The sequence below is a fragment of the Echeneis naucrates genome, chromosome 3 (genome assembly GCF_900963305.1).
Source record: "Echeneis naucrates chromosome 3, fEcheNa1.1, whole genome shotgun sequence".
Taxonomy (NCBI): Eukaryota; Metazoa; Chordata; class Actinopteri; order Carangiformes; family Echeneidae; genus Echeneis; species Echeneis naucrates.
The window spans coordinates 2,330,374-2,348,942 of NC_042513.1; the positions used below are offsets into that span (position 1 = coordinate 2,330,374).

Here is an 18,569-nt window from a genome sequence, read left to right on the forward strand (position 1 = left end):
TTGCTTGAGGTCACATGCCGAGGCACCATGAACACAGGACCAGCTCCTGGAGGGTTTTCCGCAACTCCTGGCTCCGGTAGGCGTAGATGAGCGGGTCGATGAGGGAGTTACAAATGATGAGGATGAGGAAGAGGTTGAAGTTTTGGAAGAAACAGTTGCAGAAAGAACTGGTGGGGCAGGTGAGGATGAGAATGAGGTGGAGGAAGAACGGGCCCCAGCATATTATGAAGACTCCGAGCAGGATGGTGAGGGTGATCGCCCCCTTCATGCTGGTGGACTGACGCCGGCTCTTGTTGAAAGCCGTGATTCGGCGGGAATGCACGTGGGCCAGCAGGAACATGTGCAGGTACAACACGGCGTTGAACACCAGCGTGGTGCAGAAGAAAGTCACTAGGCACACGATGACCGCGTTGTCGGTGTGGTAGACAATGAAAAGGATGCTGGAGGTGATGCTGGCCAGCCACACCACCGCGATGATGGTGACGGCGCGCTGAGTGGTCATGATGCTGTGGTAGCGCAGCGCGTAAAAGATGGTGATGTACCGATCGGCGGCGATCGTGCACAGGAAGGAGAGAGAGGACACCACCGAGCTACAGATCATCATGTCGATGACGTTGTCCAGGTGGCGCAGCATGCCTGGGTGCAAGTCCAGCAGCCCGTTGTCGTGGAGGAGCATGAATACAGTCTCCACCACGTTGCTGACGCTGACCAGCATGTCGGAAACCGCCAGGCAGCAGATGAAGTAGTACATGGGCGAGTGCAGGTTGCGGTTCTTGATGATGGCCAGGATGACCAGGATGTTTTCCACCAGGCTGATGAGCCCCAGCGTCAGGAAGAGCTCCTGCGGGATCAGGATCTGTACGCAGTCCAGCGAGTGGCGTTCGGCGCCGGTGGAGTTCGCGTCTTTCTCCACCAGCTCGTCATTTCCCGAACTCAACTCCACGTGGAGGAGATGCGGATTATGGAGGGACCCGTTGGTCATTTCCATATCTGCCTTGTGATTGTGTGTTTGCAGGATCCTAGAGTGTCAAACAGCAGTTGTGGTCAACTTTCATCAGTTTTGTGTGGACGATGCTCCGGCATCTGCTGTTGCAGTCGGGTTGCCCACAGCTGGTTAAAAAGAAAGCATTTAGATGTCGAAGCCACCGACACGTCGACTGTTTGATATCTCCAAAGTGCACTTTAATAAAATATAATTATATCATTATCATCTGAGCCATTGAACACCACAGGTAACTCAGCTGCTGGAGTGTGGAGCCTTTTTACGCGCGGCGCGGTCCGGACAGCCGGCGCGGTTCTTTCCTTTTTTTTATCTTGATAAAATGAGCGTTTCCTCGGAAGTCTTCTTGTCTGCGGTTGCAACTTGTCCAGCACAGAGATTCATAAAGTGTGTCTGTACACTGAGGCGTTGCGCTCACAATTGATCTGCTTTCATTATCATAGTGCGCCAGCGTCCAAGATCCGCCAGACTCTTCTGCATCTGTTCAGACCACTAAACATGATGAGAGTCGACAGAGTCTCTTTGGTCTCTGAAACTAGAGACACTGACTTGCTTGAACATTTTTCATAATGATGCTGGAGCACGGAGTGCTTAAGTCGACTCCTCCTCTCAGCGATACGTCAGCTGGGCTGCGGCTCTGTCTGAGAAGAGGTTTCACACAGTAACGGTCAGTTCTTACCAACAAAACTATTATATAAATAAAAAACACTTGATTTGGAAATCTTGTATTGGCATCCTGATCATAATCAGCCCACTACTGAAACCATAGTAAAGGGTGAATTCACCATGAACACTGCTGAGGCCGCTGGCTACTGTATCTTTTCGCCCTCAGGATGAAACCAAAGAAACCTAATTCTGGTTCTGTTTGAACCAGCTAATCGAATGGCTTTTCTTTCAAACTTTGAAATATTTGATAATTGTTCCATCTCTGTTTCTGCCAACAGCGCTCGATTTATTGGCCGCAGCAGAGGACAGAAAGAGAATTTTGTTCACTTCAAACTTCTGAGGTATTATTAGCATTATAATAATATTAGTATTTGGATGTCGTTATGTTTGTTTGGTTTTGTTTTCACAGGACAGTCAAATAAATCCAAAATGACACCCAGAGCAATTTTGAACACGTCACTAAAACAGCTAATAAAAAGTTATTAATATGCATATATAAGCTGGTTCATGAAGAAAACGCGAGCCCGTCCTTAAATGCACTTCCTTATAAATACCAACTTTTCTCGATGATGTAGGCCTGCTGTTTACGGTTAGTGTGCTGTAAAATACGAGCGCTTATTTGAATCAAATCTTGCAATATATATTTCTGTCATGAAGAACAAACTCGGGTTTGTGACTTTAAGTAAAAAATGTTCATCTGAATAAAGCATGGTAATCGTACATGAAGTGTAAAAACATGTGACGTTATGCGGTATTACTGGCCCAGAGAAAACATAAAGGAAACAATCCATTCGGTGTTTTCCATCTGAGTATAGAATTGCAACTGTTGTTTATGGATTGTAGACGTGCACTGATGTGAAAGCATTTCTATCCTGCTGATGTGTCACATGAAAAGTTCCTACAGGCTCAACCATAGCTGCAGGTAAACTATGAACAATGACATCATTTTACCATCAAATATACTCACAGATCATGTGGCTCTCAGCAAAAATTACTGTATAGATAATTACAGTGGATTGAGATGCCTGTAGGCTGACCCTTTTTAAATCATTTGTATTTTTAATGAGAATAAGTATATTTTGTCAAAAAAATAGAGAGATGTATAAAATGGATATGTATATTTATACCAACCGATATTTTTTATGTGACCTCTGAGTGGTTTAACTTGAAAACAGAATAAGCATGAGACTCACTCTTATGTTTGCTAGATGAATGATAAATTGATTCATATACGGTGTTCAGTGTAAATGAAAAGTATCATTTTAAACAATATCTCAATGAACACGAAAACAATTTTCAAAATGTTGACAAGAATAAGTTTTATATAACATCTGTTTAACTTATAACATGAAAGTAAGGTTAATAATACAACTTAGATTACACATTTCAGTTTTACTCAAATTAGGGCGACGCAAAAGTGAGTACATCCACAACAATAACTGTACATCTAGTACTCTGTATGGCATCCATGACTTAATGGCAGCACCAAGTCCGCTAGGCATGGAATGAACAAGTTGGTGATATTTGCAACATAACATAACAGATGTTATATTAAACTAACTCTTGTCAGCATATTGGAAATTGTTTTTTTGGCTGTACCTCCTCATCTAGATTTTCCCTTACATCCATCTCAGCATCCGACCGCAGAGTTAAATATGATGAAAAAGGGTAAGCATGTTGGTGACAGATAACAGATTGGAAATAATGTTTTGGTAGTGCACGGCCAAGTTACTTTACAACCGCAGGTCAGAAGTGCAGTCAATCAACCATTGCAGAATGAGGTCAAAAGTACCTGACTGAAAGCACAAAGGAAAATGTTATCATCAATTTAAGCAAACTTTCAGAGCATCTGTCATACTGTTGTGCAGGATCTGACTTGATGGACAACATCAGACCAGTTCTCTGCTCAATTTTATCGGGTGGAGTAAGCCACAAATAATCAAATACTAGCAAGTAAACTCAAATGAAAACATGAGAATCAGTCCCAAACACAGCATGAGTGAGTCAGCAAAACAAAGCAGGACAATGTCAGACATCGTGCAGTAATGATGAGTGATGAGGTTTGTTTTTGTTTTATTTGCCTCGGGAAAATGCATTTTCTTCACTTTATTCCTGTAAATTTGCACAGTTTATCGGAATATTCGTTTTTGCAATGTTTTATCATTGTGAAGCTCTTGACAATATCAGAAAATGCATTATATAAAAACTTATCTAATTATGATTATTACGCACTATTATCCACCACCAGTCAAAAGGGAAACAAGATGCAAGTCCTTAAAGGATCCCACCAAAATTTGATTGTGGTATGGGGGGGTTAAAAAAAAAAAAAAAAAAAGTGTACATCTGGACAGTAAAAATACTGTTTCAGTCCATGCTTGTCATCTCAGTAGTAGTAAACTAATTAATTTCAGTTCCTTCAGCTGGTTTACCATAATGTGTTTGCTTTATCTTCTTGGAGCACGGTGCCATATTTTGGACCTTTATTTTTAGCAAATTATTTGGTAGGGAGTCACAAATGTCTTGATTTTCTTACTGTAACATAAAAGGGACACCACTGGTCAGTCATCACTTCCTTGTTTCCTTTCCTTAATCCAAGGAAATTAATGTAACAAAATGAAGTTAGTGCAAATAAAGATGTCCCAATTTTGTTTGATTATTTCCAAATTCGCTGTCTGCATAAAGAGCAACAGAACAAACTGTCACTTTACCTTCTGATGTATCATTAGGACAGTGTTGTGCAGCAGTAGGTAGTGTTATATATTCCTGTGTAAATAGTGAAGAAAAAATACACAAGGACAGACTGGTTGGTTTGTGCTTTTTCCTACAGAAGATAATGAGCAAAAACATGAGAAAATAAGATGACGTGGAAGAGGAAGGGAAAGCACAGTCTCCAGACTAAAAGTCATTGGAGCTGTTTTGGATCAAATGGACAGCTAGCTAAAAGTGCACTTTTATGGAAATTTCTGCAACTATTTTGGCACAAACTTTCTAAGCATGTCTCATCGAAAATGTAAAATGACTCAATCATTTAGTAGCACAGTAAAAAAAAAAACAAAAAAAAAAAAAAAAAACAACCCCCCCCCCCCCAAAAAAGGTACACATACAACCACATGGTTCCTTCTATTAAGATTCTTTTTCACAAAACAGTACTTTATGAATACTGTTTTGCAGAAACAGATTTGACAGATTAAAATGATTGACTACCTTTAGAGGGAGCTGCAAATGAGTGCAACATTGCCTTTCTTCTTCAGCAGAGATTATTTCCAAATGATGTAATCTAAGACAGGACATTGCCTGCTAAAGTCAATGAGTAGCTAATTTTCTCTATCACAGTAGTTTCAGGGAAGATGTTAACTTTGTGATACAAACCTTAAAATTTAGATGACATTAGCCAGAACCACTGCATCCATCCATCATTCTATTCACAGTGACTGGAGATGTTGGAACTGGGTCTGCCTAAACTTGTGCAACAACATAACACTTGTGTGACATGACAACTGTCTGTTTTCTGAGTGGAAGAAGGCAAAAATTAACAAAATTGCTCCTGAGTACTTTTTTTGTGTTTTATTACTGCCAATAAGGCTTTAGTAATCTGAAAATGTGACACTTAGAAAAAATTATTCTTTTGCCTTTTCTTATTATTTCCATTAATACCATTAAAAAGGTTTATTTTTCTTAATGACATTGATTTTTGAATTCTTTGTCTACTTGGTTCAACTTGATCTTCCTTAAACAATTCGCCCTGTCCTCTCAGTCCCACTCTTCCTCATCTCTGTACGGGTTGTCCTCTCTTGGCGGCTCTTGAAACCTGATGTTTGCCAGCATGTCCCTCATTGCGACCATAAGACGATTTACTTCCTGGTTCAGCTCATGACCAGCTCGTGCCACTTCCATATCATCCTCTTGCCTCGGTCCACCCTTTACAAGCAAAGAAATGCAACTTTAAGAGTTATTTTTATATATATATATATATATATATATATATATATATATATATATATATATATATATATATATATATATATATATGCGCCATACATCTTCCCTCATCATAGCTCTGTTTGTTTTATCCATATTGTATCTCTTCCTCTCCATAACTGGATAACACGATTAGGATAGATGGAATGGAACTGTTGTGATGGAAACATGCCTTGGGCCCAACTGCCTACATTAAACATGTAAGGCGGATCCACAACATGTTCTCTAAGTGGGTGTACTTAATACTGTGGATTGTCTGACATTATGGCTGGATGTACGGTTGTATTCCTAACAGAGAACCTTCATAGTAAAATCCACCACCATTTCTACAACACGAACTAAACATATTCCAAAAATACGGGTAGCAGTGATGATTGACAAAAAATGTCCCCCAATAATTATGGGAAATTAAACTGGACTCTATAATTTGTCCCTATGAACTAATAAAGGCATCATCAATAACTTTGCTATTATGGAGGAGATAGCCAAAATAGGGTGACAAACGATTTTATACTGATGAATGTTGTTATCGTTTTGTTCATAGGTGGTAAATTTGAAAATCATGGGCAGAATTAACTCTGACTGGGTCATATGCCTTTTTAAAAATTTTCAATTTGTCACTCCCTTAAGGCAGCCATGAGTCTTCGAGGAAATATTTCACTAGCCAAGGAGGTGTATAAAGTAACATAATTTCCAGACTATAGAGCGCACCTGAATATAAGCCACACCCGCTAAATTTAAAGAGAAAAACAGTTTTGTACATACAGCACTTGTTTATAAGCCGCAGGTGTCGGAAATATGGGAGGAAATGGCATATGGCAGGAATTACAATACACAGGAAGATTTTGCCTTTTTACCAGATTGATCGACTTTAACTTAAAAGCTGCTGATCTGAAGAATTTAGTGCGAGTGTGTTTAATTTAATTCAAACTATTTCATTGGTCCACTGTGACCTGTTGGGTAATTTCATTGGGCTGATGTCACCCTAAATGTACTGGCGGCATGAAGCTTGTTATCCGTAAAATCCATAAATTAGCCGCATGGTTGTTTCAGCTGCAGGGTGTGAAAAAAATAGCGGTTTGTAATCCAGAAATAACGGTATTCATCCTAGCTCTTTGACTATTTCAGATGTTTCCTGCAGACACGAAAACTCCAGCTCTGGTGTTATTTCAGTAATCATCTTGCATGTGTTTGTGTATTCCATATATATGAACATTGTCAAAATAATCATTGGCTACATTATTAATAATTAAAATGATTTCATTATGTGTTCCTCAGTTACAACATGGAGTTACTTATGCTTCATGTTCCTTTCTTGATGGAATCAGCTGCTTTTCATATTCACGAAGTTCTATGAAATTTGGGATTATCAAACCAAATTTCAATAATTTTAAATATCTGATATATTAAATATTATATATTAATATCGTATTGTAGAATAACTGTCTCTTCCTTACCCCATCTGTTAGTAGGGCTGTTGTCCTTCTTTGATTATATTTTGATTAGAAAATACTTTACGGAGCATTTATATTTACAGCCTAAAGCCAGTCAGAAATTATGTTTATTTTGGTTTGATTAATCCAGTGTTCGAGATATGCATCCTTGTTGCTATGAGGTTGAAGACTGTAACCTGTTCTTCCCTCTTAAACAAACTGGTCAAGGCTGATGGCCACACACCCAAAGCCTAATTCTACTCAAGGTTTCTTTCTTTTAAAAGGGAATATTTCCTTGCAAGCAATTGCTTGCTCGTGGAAGATTGCTGCTCGTCCATAAATGTGCAGTCCTGACCCAGACAATACCCAGAGGGGACTTTTGCTATGATTTGTCACCCTATAGATAACAGTGACTTGAGTCTATTTATCCCACTATCCAACCAATAATCACTTTTTCCAGAGATGCCTAGCCTATTCCAAGCAACTGACCTGAAGGTTGAAATTTGGCAGCAAAGACCGGAAAAACAGCGACAATGTACTCTCATTGGATGCACCAACAGGCTGCCTATATGAAGAGACACAAACAGATCTAAGTATAAAAACAAATTGAGGTTATAAAGCCTATCTGAATGACAACTACAATATCTATGCAATTTATGGGTCCTCATTACCTCTCTGGTTGTGCATACGATATCACTGAGTCCAGTGGGGGTAAAGGGTCAAAGCTCATCACAGGCTGATTGGTCACCTCCTGGAAATACCAAACAAGTAAACAAGATTAGAGTCACTTCCTCAGGGATACATAAGTACAGATACACCAAGTGATAAACAGGACTTTATTAATATCATTGTACTATTTCAAAACCAAGCCACTGGGCCAGGTTCCACAGCTTTGCATTTATAGCCTCACTGATGACTTTGCAAAAATCTTCCGTGTGGCTTGGAGTATGTCTGTCTTAAGAAGTCACAGTGTGTCCTGTGTAACATAAATTTTAATTTTGTTTTATCTGATAAACATGGGATGTTTTCAATTAATTATCAATATATACATAATATACTGTTTATAAATTGTTCCATTTGCATAATGATGCTCTTTCATTTATGGGGGACACTGACTTCTCAAATTATATTCACAGAAGTTTTACTAGCGTGAAATTTGATTTATAAATATGAGGGACCATTGAAGAATGGACCAACACAAACTGCATTAAGATGCCCTGAGACTGAAAACTCACAAAGCAGGGCCACAATATATTTTTGGCACTCCTGTGGTTTATGAGAATAATGGTAGTAATTGGCGAATGGAGGACAATGCTGATTTAGCAACTGTCTTCAAGTGTGGTTGTGGATCATTTCTTACGAGTGGAAGACTCGAGATGGCCTCCTTGATCTCGCAGAGTAGGACGTGGCGATGAATATTCCTCGGTGCACTCTGGTACCTCTGCTTTCTCCTGCGTCAGAGCGATGAATATGAGTGCTTTGACATTCATAATGTTGTTGTAAGACCCACTTTACTGGGTAACAAATTCGATCATATCTTAAATTCCCTTTTCCAAAGCATAAAAAAAACTATGTACTAGCACATTTGCAACATTTTCTAGTTTACTTTGTTATGTTGGAGGCTTTAGTTATGAACAAGTCTACTAGTGAAATAACAAAGCATGCAGAAATGTGAACAGATCTTACTTGTTTTGGTAATCCTCCACTAAAGGATCTTTGGCATCAACTCGACGCAGTACTTCCCTCACAGACTGTTCCAACCAAAGCATTACTCCTGCCTCTCTCCACACGTTGTAAGTTCTCCCCACATACAGAGCTGTCAGTTCTGCCAGAGCTAGGGATTGCCTATAAGGGTCGGTTTACGTTTTAAACATAGCGTTGAAGAGGGGGATAAAAACACAATAGATAAAACAAATAAAAGTCAATATAAAGGCCATGAGAAGTTTTACAGCAGTAATGGTAAGCCTACATAATATTGAGAGATAAATGGCACCAGGCTGTGTATAAAAAAAAAAATCACAACAATACATTCTAGATTACGCAATGTTTACAAAAAAAAAATAAAAACAAAGGTTCAATACATTACCCTATCTGACTCTTTGGACCAAAGAAGGAATGTGAGGTGACTGCAGCATCTGGCTGCACACTGCAGAGATCCAGTAGAGGCATTAAGACTGTAGAAAACACATTTACAGCAACATGTAACAAAGAGTTTGGGACTATTATTTTATAGAAACCAATTATCTCAGAAGAAGAAGAAGAAATGGCTGGGGGAAAAAAGCCCCAACAACTTTCTAAGTATTAAGATGCTGGTGGTTGCATCCTTGTCTAACCTCCAGGGAACATGATGAGAGCATTTTGCAGCATGAGGTCAGCTTTTTGTCTTTGTTTGTCACTTTCTTCAGGATCCATGTCTTCCTGCTTACTTAGATGGAAATGAGAGAGTGCAGTGGAAAATGCAAAGTTTGGCAGCTGGGACAGATTTCTATGCTCCTGAAATACAACAACAAATCATTTGTGTCAGACCAGAATGTATCCTGTATTACACTGAACAGTTCAGTCAACTTCAGTTTAAAATTGCATGTAAATATAAAAATGCACATGAGAACATACTTTACCTCCCAGTCCTGATATAACTGAAGAAGAGCCTGGTATTCTCTGGTGCGCAGCATCAGGAAATCAATGATCAGGAGCATACAAAGTGGGTCAGAGTCTGGGTCCAGACTAAGGAAAGAGTACCAAAAAGATTACAAGTAAACTATTACCAGAGGTATTTGCTTTTTTAATTATTTTTATGGCCTTTTTTCGCTCCACTCATCAGGACAGCCTTAAGAGCAAAAGGAAACGGGGAAATGGGGACATGGCACACCACCCATCATGCTACTGGAGCCCCAACTACTTGTACGTTTCCAGGTCACGGGCCACTCAGGGCTGCAGGCAATTTAGAGTCACCAATTAACCTAAACATACATGTCTTTGGACAGTGGGAGAAAACCGGAGTACCCGGAAGAAATCCACACAAGCACAGGGAGAATATGTTAACTTCACACAGAAAAGGCTGGGAACCAAAGCTGCGACTTTCTTGGTGTGGCACACTAGGCCGCCATGCTGCCTGCCACTACTGTTGTTGGATCAATATGTTTTGACTGTTAATGTCCACTCCACTCATTAGGTTCATTTATTATATTATTCTGTTCCATACTTTTCAAGAAAAGTACAGTGGGTGAATGTGATATATATAGATAGCTATTGTAAATGTAATTTTTTTTTTATCATGTCATGGGAATACACCTTTTATATAAACCTTGATTGCATGTAGAAACATTAATAATTGATCTTTAAATTGAGAAGAACACACATTTTTCCCCTGCGACCTGACCCTGGATAAATGGATAAAGATGGATGGATAAATATTTCTGTAGTCTCATGTGAAGATTTCTCTTCTCTTCGTCTTTAATTCTACACATTGAGCCTTTGTACCTCAGGATGAGTTTGCAGTACTCCAAAGCTGTCCGTGGACACCCTCTCTTCTCCAGGAAAATCATATGCTTATAAAGAGCAAGATAAAATGCCCTGCAAACAGAAATCATTAAATCATGAAATTTATTAAGACAAAATTAAAGCTACAAAAGAATGATCTCAAATCCAAACCCTTTGCTACACAAACCTAACAAAAAGCAAAAACAGGAAAAACTGAGAAACCAACCTGTTTTCTGGTCTCAAATAATCAAGTCTGCTGGTTCCTGAGGTCAGGCTGAACAAAGGGTGAAAAGCACACTCAAGGCTGTACAAAGCTCTTTCTAAAAAAAAAAGAAAAGTGATTATATTTTGTATGATATTGGTAACATCATTGGGAAACAGCACACTACATACATCTTAAGTTTTGGAGAGCAGTGGTAAACACATGATAAACTGAAAAACACTGCTTCTTGTCTGTTTAATGTTAAAGTGCAACTGACGGCATATTATCAAATTAACGTGGAAAGAAGACAAACTCCCTTTGATAATTTATCCCTCTGGTCCTCGACATAAACTATTTTAGTTATTCAGTTGTGGAAAGTCTGTGACAGTAAACCTTATTGTTCTTTGTATGAAGCATTTACTTGCACTTGTTCACAATGAATCTCTTGTCAACTTACAGTTTCCAACCAATCCAGCTCTAAAATAACCATGATCAGTTAGGGTAACAGGCCAACAAAAAGTGGAGCTAAGTTATTGAACTACAAGAGTTTCCATCTTGATGGAAAGTGTTCCCCCCAAGCAATAAGGGCCACAGCACCAAAATTAGTGATACAATGGCCTCAAAACTTTCAGATTGCATAGTTAAAGATATATGAACTGATTATTGTATAATTATGAATGCACATTTTAAGTGTTATTTTTCTGTGAATTGCAAGGATTCCACTTCACACTAATCCCCACAGTTTATCTGAGCACCATTTGAGAACATCCAGACATAAAATATAGGAAATTAATTAAGGAATTTGATCTGGTTGCCTTTAGATTACTGCATATCACCAGCAACACTATAAAATAATGTTGGTATGATGCCATATAATCAAATAATTTACTATGATGCCATGCCTAAATGCTTGACTAATGACAGTAATTCTATAGTATTATTATTCTCATATTATTTTCTCATTATTGTTAATAGTATGGGCGGCACAGTGGAATAGTGGTTAGTGCTGTTGCCCCTCGATAAGAAGGTCGTGGGTTTGGTCCCAGCCTCTTGGGGCCTTTCTGTGTGGAGTGTGCTTGTTCTCCCTGGGCCTGTATGGGTTTCCTCCAGGTACTCCGGTTTCATCCCACCATCCAAAGACATCGTGTTTGGGTTAATTGGTGACTCAGAGTGACCCACTGACCACTGAGTGTGAGTGGTTGTTTGTCTCTGTCTCTCTCTGTGTATTGGCTCTGTGATGGACTGGTGACCTGTCCAGGGTGACCCCACCCTCGCCCAGTGTAAACTGGGGTTGGCTCTAGCACCCCCGTGACCCAGAAATGGAAAAGCAGTTGAAGATGAATGAATGTTAGTTTACAGCATTACTGTACTACTAACGATAAGAATAATCAGAATCTGATGCTATTGTAAGATAAAAATTCTTCACACGTCTAAGGACAAGAAACTGAAAGACTAAGAAAAAAAGAGATTGACCACAAATTAAGCGATGAAATTTCTGGTTCTCTATGCCATGAAGTTAAACAGACTTGGTCTTAAAACCCATAAACATTTCTGTAAATCAGTTCAGAGCAGTTCCTATGGGGTGACCTGATACCGGTATAGGAGGTGGCCCCTGGTTTGAGCCCAAGATAGGGCATCTTTTTCATGTATGTCACTCCCCTTTTCTGACACCACATCTTCCACCTCTCTCTACTATGTAGCTATCATATTAAGGCCAAAAAATAAATAAATAAAAAAAAATAAAAATAAAAATAAAAATAAAACTCATGAGAAGATAAGATGTTAATTTTTCTACCATGGCAAAGGCACACTTGCTACAATAACATCAAGTAAATTTGATGTTGATATTGTAACTATCTAATCCTCTTTGAGCTAAATTAAACTTAACTCTGTGAAAGCACAGTGTATGGTTCTGCTCCCTCACAGTCCAATGTAAGGCCAGACTTCAGAGAATGGTGTCCACAGCAATGAAGATAATAGGCAAACACGACAACTTTCAGCACCTCCAGGCAACGTATGAGGGAACTGTTGTTAAGGGAGTGAATAAGATCTTGAATAACCCCTCTCATTCTCTTTTTCAGGAATGAGTTGTTGCCTTCAGGGAGGCGCTTCAGAGCCAGCAGGCGTAGGAGCAACCGCTTTAAAATGTCCTTCATTCCCTCTTCCATTCAACTCTTAAATAAACAAACTAATACTTCACGCAGCGGAGCTGCGAGAGGTACTAGTTAGATTGTGTTTTATGGTTTCATCGTACAAAAGTCTTGAAATTGATTTAATTTTACTTTTAACTGGGTTTTGTTCTATGTATTTTATTCGGGTTTTTAAAGGTCCTGTGTTTTGATCCATGTACTTAACCGTTTCTTTACTCAGGGTATGTGCAATATTTTTGGGCATACTGTATTCTCCCTTTCTATGGACAATACGATGATAATCAACACTGTAATTCACACTCGCGGCACCTTATGGAATGATGTCTATGTTAAATGGTTTGACTACTGTATGCTTGTATGCATCTGTATGATTGTCTAGCCCAAAACAAATTTCCCTCGCGGGACAATAAAGTTTATCTTATCACATGGATTAATAGTATTTATCAATTTATGAAAGGAACCCATGATCCTCACCAATCAGATCCCTGGCCATCTCTTGATTCTCCTGTATGCGGAAGACATCAGACAGCTGCAGCAAGGAATCAATATGGTAAGGGTTGAGCTGTAGCAAGGCCTGGGAAAAAAACAAAAACAAAAACAAAAAAAAGCTAGTTAAGCCGATACATGGACAAAGACAAAGTCAAGATAGAAAGCTTTCAACACAAGAAGGCTGATGTACAAATGCAAAGACAAACTAAACATGGATGATATCATGGTTATCCATGCACAATTATATATTTTATATATTTCATTTTACAAAACACAGCCCAAATAAACTGAAAATTATTTATTCTGGTCAATTAATACAACTTAAAAGCTCACCGTCTAACTTCACCACACTACATTGATGACAACAGCATTTTAAGATTGAATTGAAAATAAATGGATGGTTTCTTTATATAGCTGCATTGAAGTTAGGGATATTGTGAGAACAGTTATCAGTTGAACAGAGGGTGAACTTTTTATTTTTTACCACAATATTGTTGGGGTCCATGGACTCAACAGCATCCAGGAATTTGAATTGTAATTGCTGGTAGTCCCGACTGTGCTCAAAAGTGAAGTACTGAATACCATCCTGCGACTGCAGTAAAGTCATCGAGAGTCCTGTGAAGACATCAAGCAGGGCCCCGTGGAAGAAAGACACGGTCGGGTAATACACAGTCACTTACACATAATGATAAAAGGGTGGTCCAGTGTATTTTGATGCATTTGATTGGATCCAAGCATGCAGTGTGTTCCAATATACTAAGCATTCTTCACATTGCTTTTATCAGCAGTGAAATCAGCAATACATTCCAATATGGAAGTAACTGGAAGACATACATGTCAAAGTCACAACAGATTCACCACATTTTACACAAGAGATGGTGGCATTGATCGCTATTTTGACAGGGAATGATTTTTGTCTCTTCAGTTTTTAGCTTTGCTCTAAAGCTCTTGGTTTTTGAATATTTGTGGAAAAGGCAGCCTGGCCATTCTGCACTTCTGGTATTTTATCCTGAATCGTCTGAGTTTATTCTCACAAAGTCTTCTAATTGTTGGCAGGGACATGTCTGCCCGCAGGAAGAGAGCATTCTTGACCTGCTGTGCAAATATAAAGAGGTTCTTTTTCATCATGTAAATGATTAAATGCTCATCCAAAAGACATGTGCCCCTTGATATGCCAAGTCTTTTTCAGTTTTCTAGTTCTCCTTTGAACATGTACTTTTTCAGAATTTACCCAATTACTGATTATGGCTAACCAATTACTTTTGAGATCTCTGATAGATTTTAGGTTTCATAAGATTCTTTATTACCCTTTTCATTTGCAAGGTTTTTCCCATTAAACTGACTGACTCTCCTTAACCTTTCCAACTCAACCTAAACAACAACCCTCATTCAATTTTGAGACAACTTGTCAGCTATTCATGAATGAACTAACACTGATAAAATAAACACACAAGCCACCAAAGAAAATTATGCAGCCAAGTCTCAAATTATTTTTGAGGATTTCAGTTATTTTTTGTGTAAAAAGAGAAAGAAGAGAAAAATGGGTTCAGTACTGCTTCGATTGTATGGCATGATGTGAGGGGTGACGTCAATAAAGTGGTAATTAGCAAATCCACAGTTTGTGCTACTTTAATACAAAGAAACAGTCTCAGTGAATCAGGGCATGTCTGTAATAGTGTCCAGTACAATACTGCTTGCAGCAAAAATTAAATCTAACTATAGCATGAATGACTAACAGGATTACACAATACTGGCTGTACTGTACTATTGTCAGTCAAAATATTCATTACCTTAGTATGACAGAACCAAACCTACACCCAACATTATCTAGATAAATCATTCATTAATTATATCACTGAAGGATACCCAAAATATAGACAGTGCATGAAATTATGCATTCGCTAAAGATACAAATTGTTATTCACTGTAAAACTCAATTCATAAATGTAAAAAAAACAAAAAAAAACCTACCTGGGCGGCTGTGGCGAGGCCAGCTGTCTTTGGGAGCGGTCATCCAGTTGCTACTTTGAAACTGTCTGTTTCTGTGCCGGGGTCTGGGGGAAAAAAAAAAAAAAAATACCTCAAGAATAACATACTATATAAGGAGCAGAACTGAGCCAGATTAATTCCAACCTATCTCAAAAATAGTTTCCTTCTCTTTTTACCTTTGATCCCCAAGAACAGCCCGAGCCCCAAAATATTTCTTCAGCTCTGTCTCTGGGTTCAGATTTCTAAAAATTTACAAAGAAAATAAGAGGGTTGACAATGTTGACCAGTTCAAATACTACCATTTGAGGAAAAGACAAGCTCTGTTTGATTTCAGTATTGTGCACTTTAGATAATATCTGCTTCACAACAAAAATGCAATCACTTTCTGATATTTTCATGTGAGTGATCATACAGTAAATTTATATACACACTTACTAAAGTAAATCATCATTACAGGAAGCAAACTTTTTGTGAGTTTTGATGTTAAGTTCAACTATTTTCTACTTTACTGAATCTTTTGTGAAATGTCAGTGGCAGCTGGGCCAAAGAAATATGTGACGTAACATGCCTTGCTTAAAACAAACATTTTAACCTTTTGTGATTGTCTGCTGATTCACTGTACTGGATCACCTGAGATAAATAGTTCAGAAACAGGATATCACATGGTGTCAAGCGCCACCACTTGGTGGCTAGTAGGAACACAGAAATGTATATTCTAGTTAGCTTGCCAAATAATCAAGTAATGTCATGTATGTATGGGCAAAGAGCCATTTTTGTCAAAATGTTTGTCACCTGTGCTCCACATGTAAAACAGATCGTCTGTCAGAGCCTCCACAATTTTCACTTTGCAGACTAAGACCATTTGGCTGCTCCAGGTTTTCCAGTAATAAATCAATATTATCATCTGGTACAGTCCTCTGAAAACAGATACAAAGGTCATTAAAGTTTTTTTTTTTTTTAAGAAACTGAAATAGAACATTGCCAGCTTAAATTTTCTATATTGTGCATATCAAAGTTGTAAGAGACTATTATTACAATAATATGCAATGGGTCCTACTAGAAATATTAGAAGTGTTACACTAGATGATTAAAACACACTGAAAATACAATGTGAGATATCATTTAAATTTAACAGCTGTCTTGACAGGGGAAAGACTGAATCCCTTCTTAACTGACTTACCAGTCCTTCCTCTGGTGAAGCTTTTGTCTTCTTTTTTTTCTTCTTCTTTTTAACCTGATTTCCAGAAGACTATCAAAGAAAAGATTCTTGACAACTGGATTGCACAGAGTTGCACATTCAGCTCAAAAGAATATTTAAGTAAAATCAAACGATCCCACAAAGACGGCCCTCCCATTTTACTTCATCTTTACCTTTGCAGATGCCTCCTGGAGCTTCTGATCTGGTTTGTCAACATCTATGTTGTCATCCTTTTCCAAGCCACTTGTTGTGTTTCGATCAGTTTTCGCTGCCTCTTCGTCAAGGTGGGGGTCTTCAGCCTCGTTGTCTACATCACATATCTAATAAAAATTAGAAATTGGCAATAATGTTAGGAAAAGCAGTGACGAAAGCAAGTAAAAAAAAAAAACAAACAAAAAAACATAACTTGATTAAAAAATAAAACAACTTTTGTTACAGTTGCATATAATGAGTGAATTAAACTGAATCCTGTGGTGATTGTTTATTTCCTATGTATCTCTATTTGAATGCTAGTAAACATACCTGTTTTACCATTAGCCTTATGGTACTTCTTTTAAGCGCTTTATTAAAAAACTGGCGCTGTGGACAACTTCCCTGTGATTTCCCTAAGCAATAGCCCCACTGTTGAAAAACTTTAACCTAAATTATGAGAACAGTTTGCTGGTTAAATGTGCATTTAATGAAGAAGATTAGCTAACAAACGGAGCTAGCCTTGGTTAGTAGCAGTTACCATCACACAGCGAACACCTGCCGGAATAATTGTCATCTTACCAGTTCATAAATGTTGCCTAAGCTTTTCTGGGCTTTGTTTTTCTTTGATTTTCGGCTGCTGTCTTTCTTGTTTGCCGGTGGAGAAACATTAGCCACGTCTAGCTGTTGCTCCTCCTCCTCCTCCTCATCGACCTGTTTCTCCGGGCTGTCACCCAAAGTTAGATCCCCGAGGTCCAAGGCCTCCTGGCCGCGCTGCTTCCCTCGGAGCCTCCGCAGAGCCCGGGTAGACATTGTCCAACACTCACTGGACACATACACTTAAAATATCTGTTTCCGCCGAGCTGACAGCCGTAGGAGACCTTTAAATTACGATCGGCCCAATTGGTGTCTCCTTCTTCTTCTACTACTACAGTCTCCACGGCTTGTTTTTCTTCTTCTAGCGCGTTTCATTGCACTCGTTTTAATGAGCCCGAGAGGTGTTCCTCATCCATCCTGCCACCTATAGGATGGATGAGGAACGCCATCAACTACAACCAAACTCAGGGAAATTGCATATTGAAACAAAACACCCTAAGTTGGATCTGTTGGATCCGATGTAGAAAATTCTTCTACATCAAATTCTACAATTTATAAAAACCATTTCCTGTGAGACTAATTAAAGTGTTGAAAAATCCATATCTCACAGTGTTGATGATAGTGATTTTCATTTTTTATCCCGTTAACCAATAGTCAGACAAAACCTAAAGCATAACCTTCGTGGCACCATTAATTATTAATTTCATCTATTCCTTCACTTTTTAAAAACATTTTTACAGGGAAAATTAAAATATTTGGTCCAACCTCCTCCTTACCATTAACCATTGAAATAACAACTAACCAGCCAATATGCAAATTCAGAAAAGTGGAAGTAAATTTGTTGGTCTGCCAGAAAAAAAAGGCTAAAAAGAAAAAAAAGGGTGTCCCCAGCCATTTTGAAAATGTGGGTTGGATTGCATTCCATTTAATTTGGGCAAAATTTTAACTAATTGAAACTATTTTCATCTTGGAATTTACATTATACATGAATTCCTCTTTGATCAACAAATATTCAACTAATTTATTGCAACCCAAGTTTCTAATTTTGGTTTGTAGTTTTAATGTTGAACAGGAGGTGGCAGAATTAACTTGTATTAATATGTATGTACTATCTAAACAAGACAGGTAGCTTTCAGTTGAAGTTTATTGGATACAACATTGATAAAATGATCTCTAAAAGTAGTGTACATTGTTATTG

General features: G+C 38.4%; 2 protein-coding genes across 3 annotated transcripts; both read right to left on the bottom strand.

The window, feature by feature from the left end:
- Positions 1-10: 10 nt before the first annotated feature.
- Positions 11-988, bottom strand: mc1r (melanocortin 1 receptor). The gene has a single exon (XM_029497879.1). It carries the CDS (start codon positions 986-988, stop codon positions 11-13), a length of 978 nt encoding a protein of 325 aa, XP_029353739.1.
- A 3,740-nt stretch (positions 989-4,728) lies between these two features.
- tcf25 (TCF25 ribosome quality control complex subunit) lies at positions 4,729-17,709 on the bottom strand. Of its 2 annotated transcripts, none has more exons than XM_029497981.1 (18): positions 17,357-17,709; positions 16,759-16,905; positions 16,568-16,621; positions 16,180-16,304; positions 15,564-15,629; positions 15,370-15,452; positions 13,883-14,013; positions 13,384-13,483; positions 10,784-10,877; positions 10,558-10,650; positions 9,696-9,801; positions 9,411-9,570; positions 9,164-9,251; positions 8,764-8,922; positions 8,438-8,528; positions 7,749-7,828; positions 7,567-7,642; positions 4,729-5,584 (listed from the first exon to the last, which is right to left on the bottom strand). In XM_029497981.1, the coding sequence occupies exons 1-18, from the start codon at positions 17,585-17,587 to the stop codon at positions 5,417-5,419; spliced, it is 2,052 nt and encodes a 683-aa protein (XP_029353841.1). In that variant the 5' UTR covers positions 17,588-17,709; the 3' UTR covers positions 4,729-5,416. The 2 variants fall into 2 exon arrangements, with proteins under 2 accessions (XP_029353841.1, XP_029353840.1); XM_029497980.1 differs by having other exon boundaries at positions 16,568-16,636.
- Positions 17,710-18,569: the final 860 nt, after the last annotated feature.

Bases quoted from the DNA above. Each gene is read 5' to 3' on its own strand.
- tcf25 (XM_029497980.1), bottom strand. From the start codon at position 17,587: ATGTCTACCCGGGCTCTGCGGAGGCTCCGAGGGAAGCAGCGCGGCCAG. The intron at 9,252-9,410 runs GTTAGACAAGGA...TGTTTTCTACAG, and splicing joins TCTCATCATGTTCCCTGGAG to TCTTAATGCCTCTACTGGAT. The intron at 5,585-7,566 runs GTCAGTTGCTTG...TTGCTTGTAAAG, and splicing joins TGCCAAATTTCAACCTTCAG to GGTGGACCGAGGCAAGAGGA.
- mc1r (XM_029497879.1), bottom strand. From the start codon at position 988: ATGGAAATGACCAACGGGTCCCTCCATAATCCGCATCTCCTCCACGTG.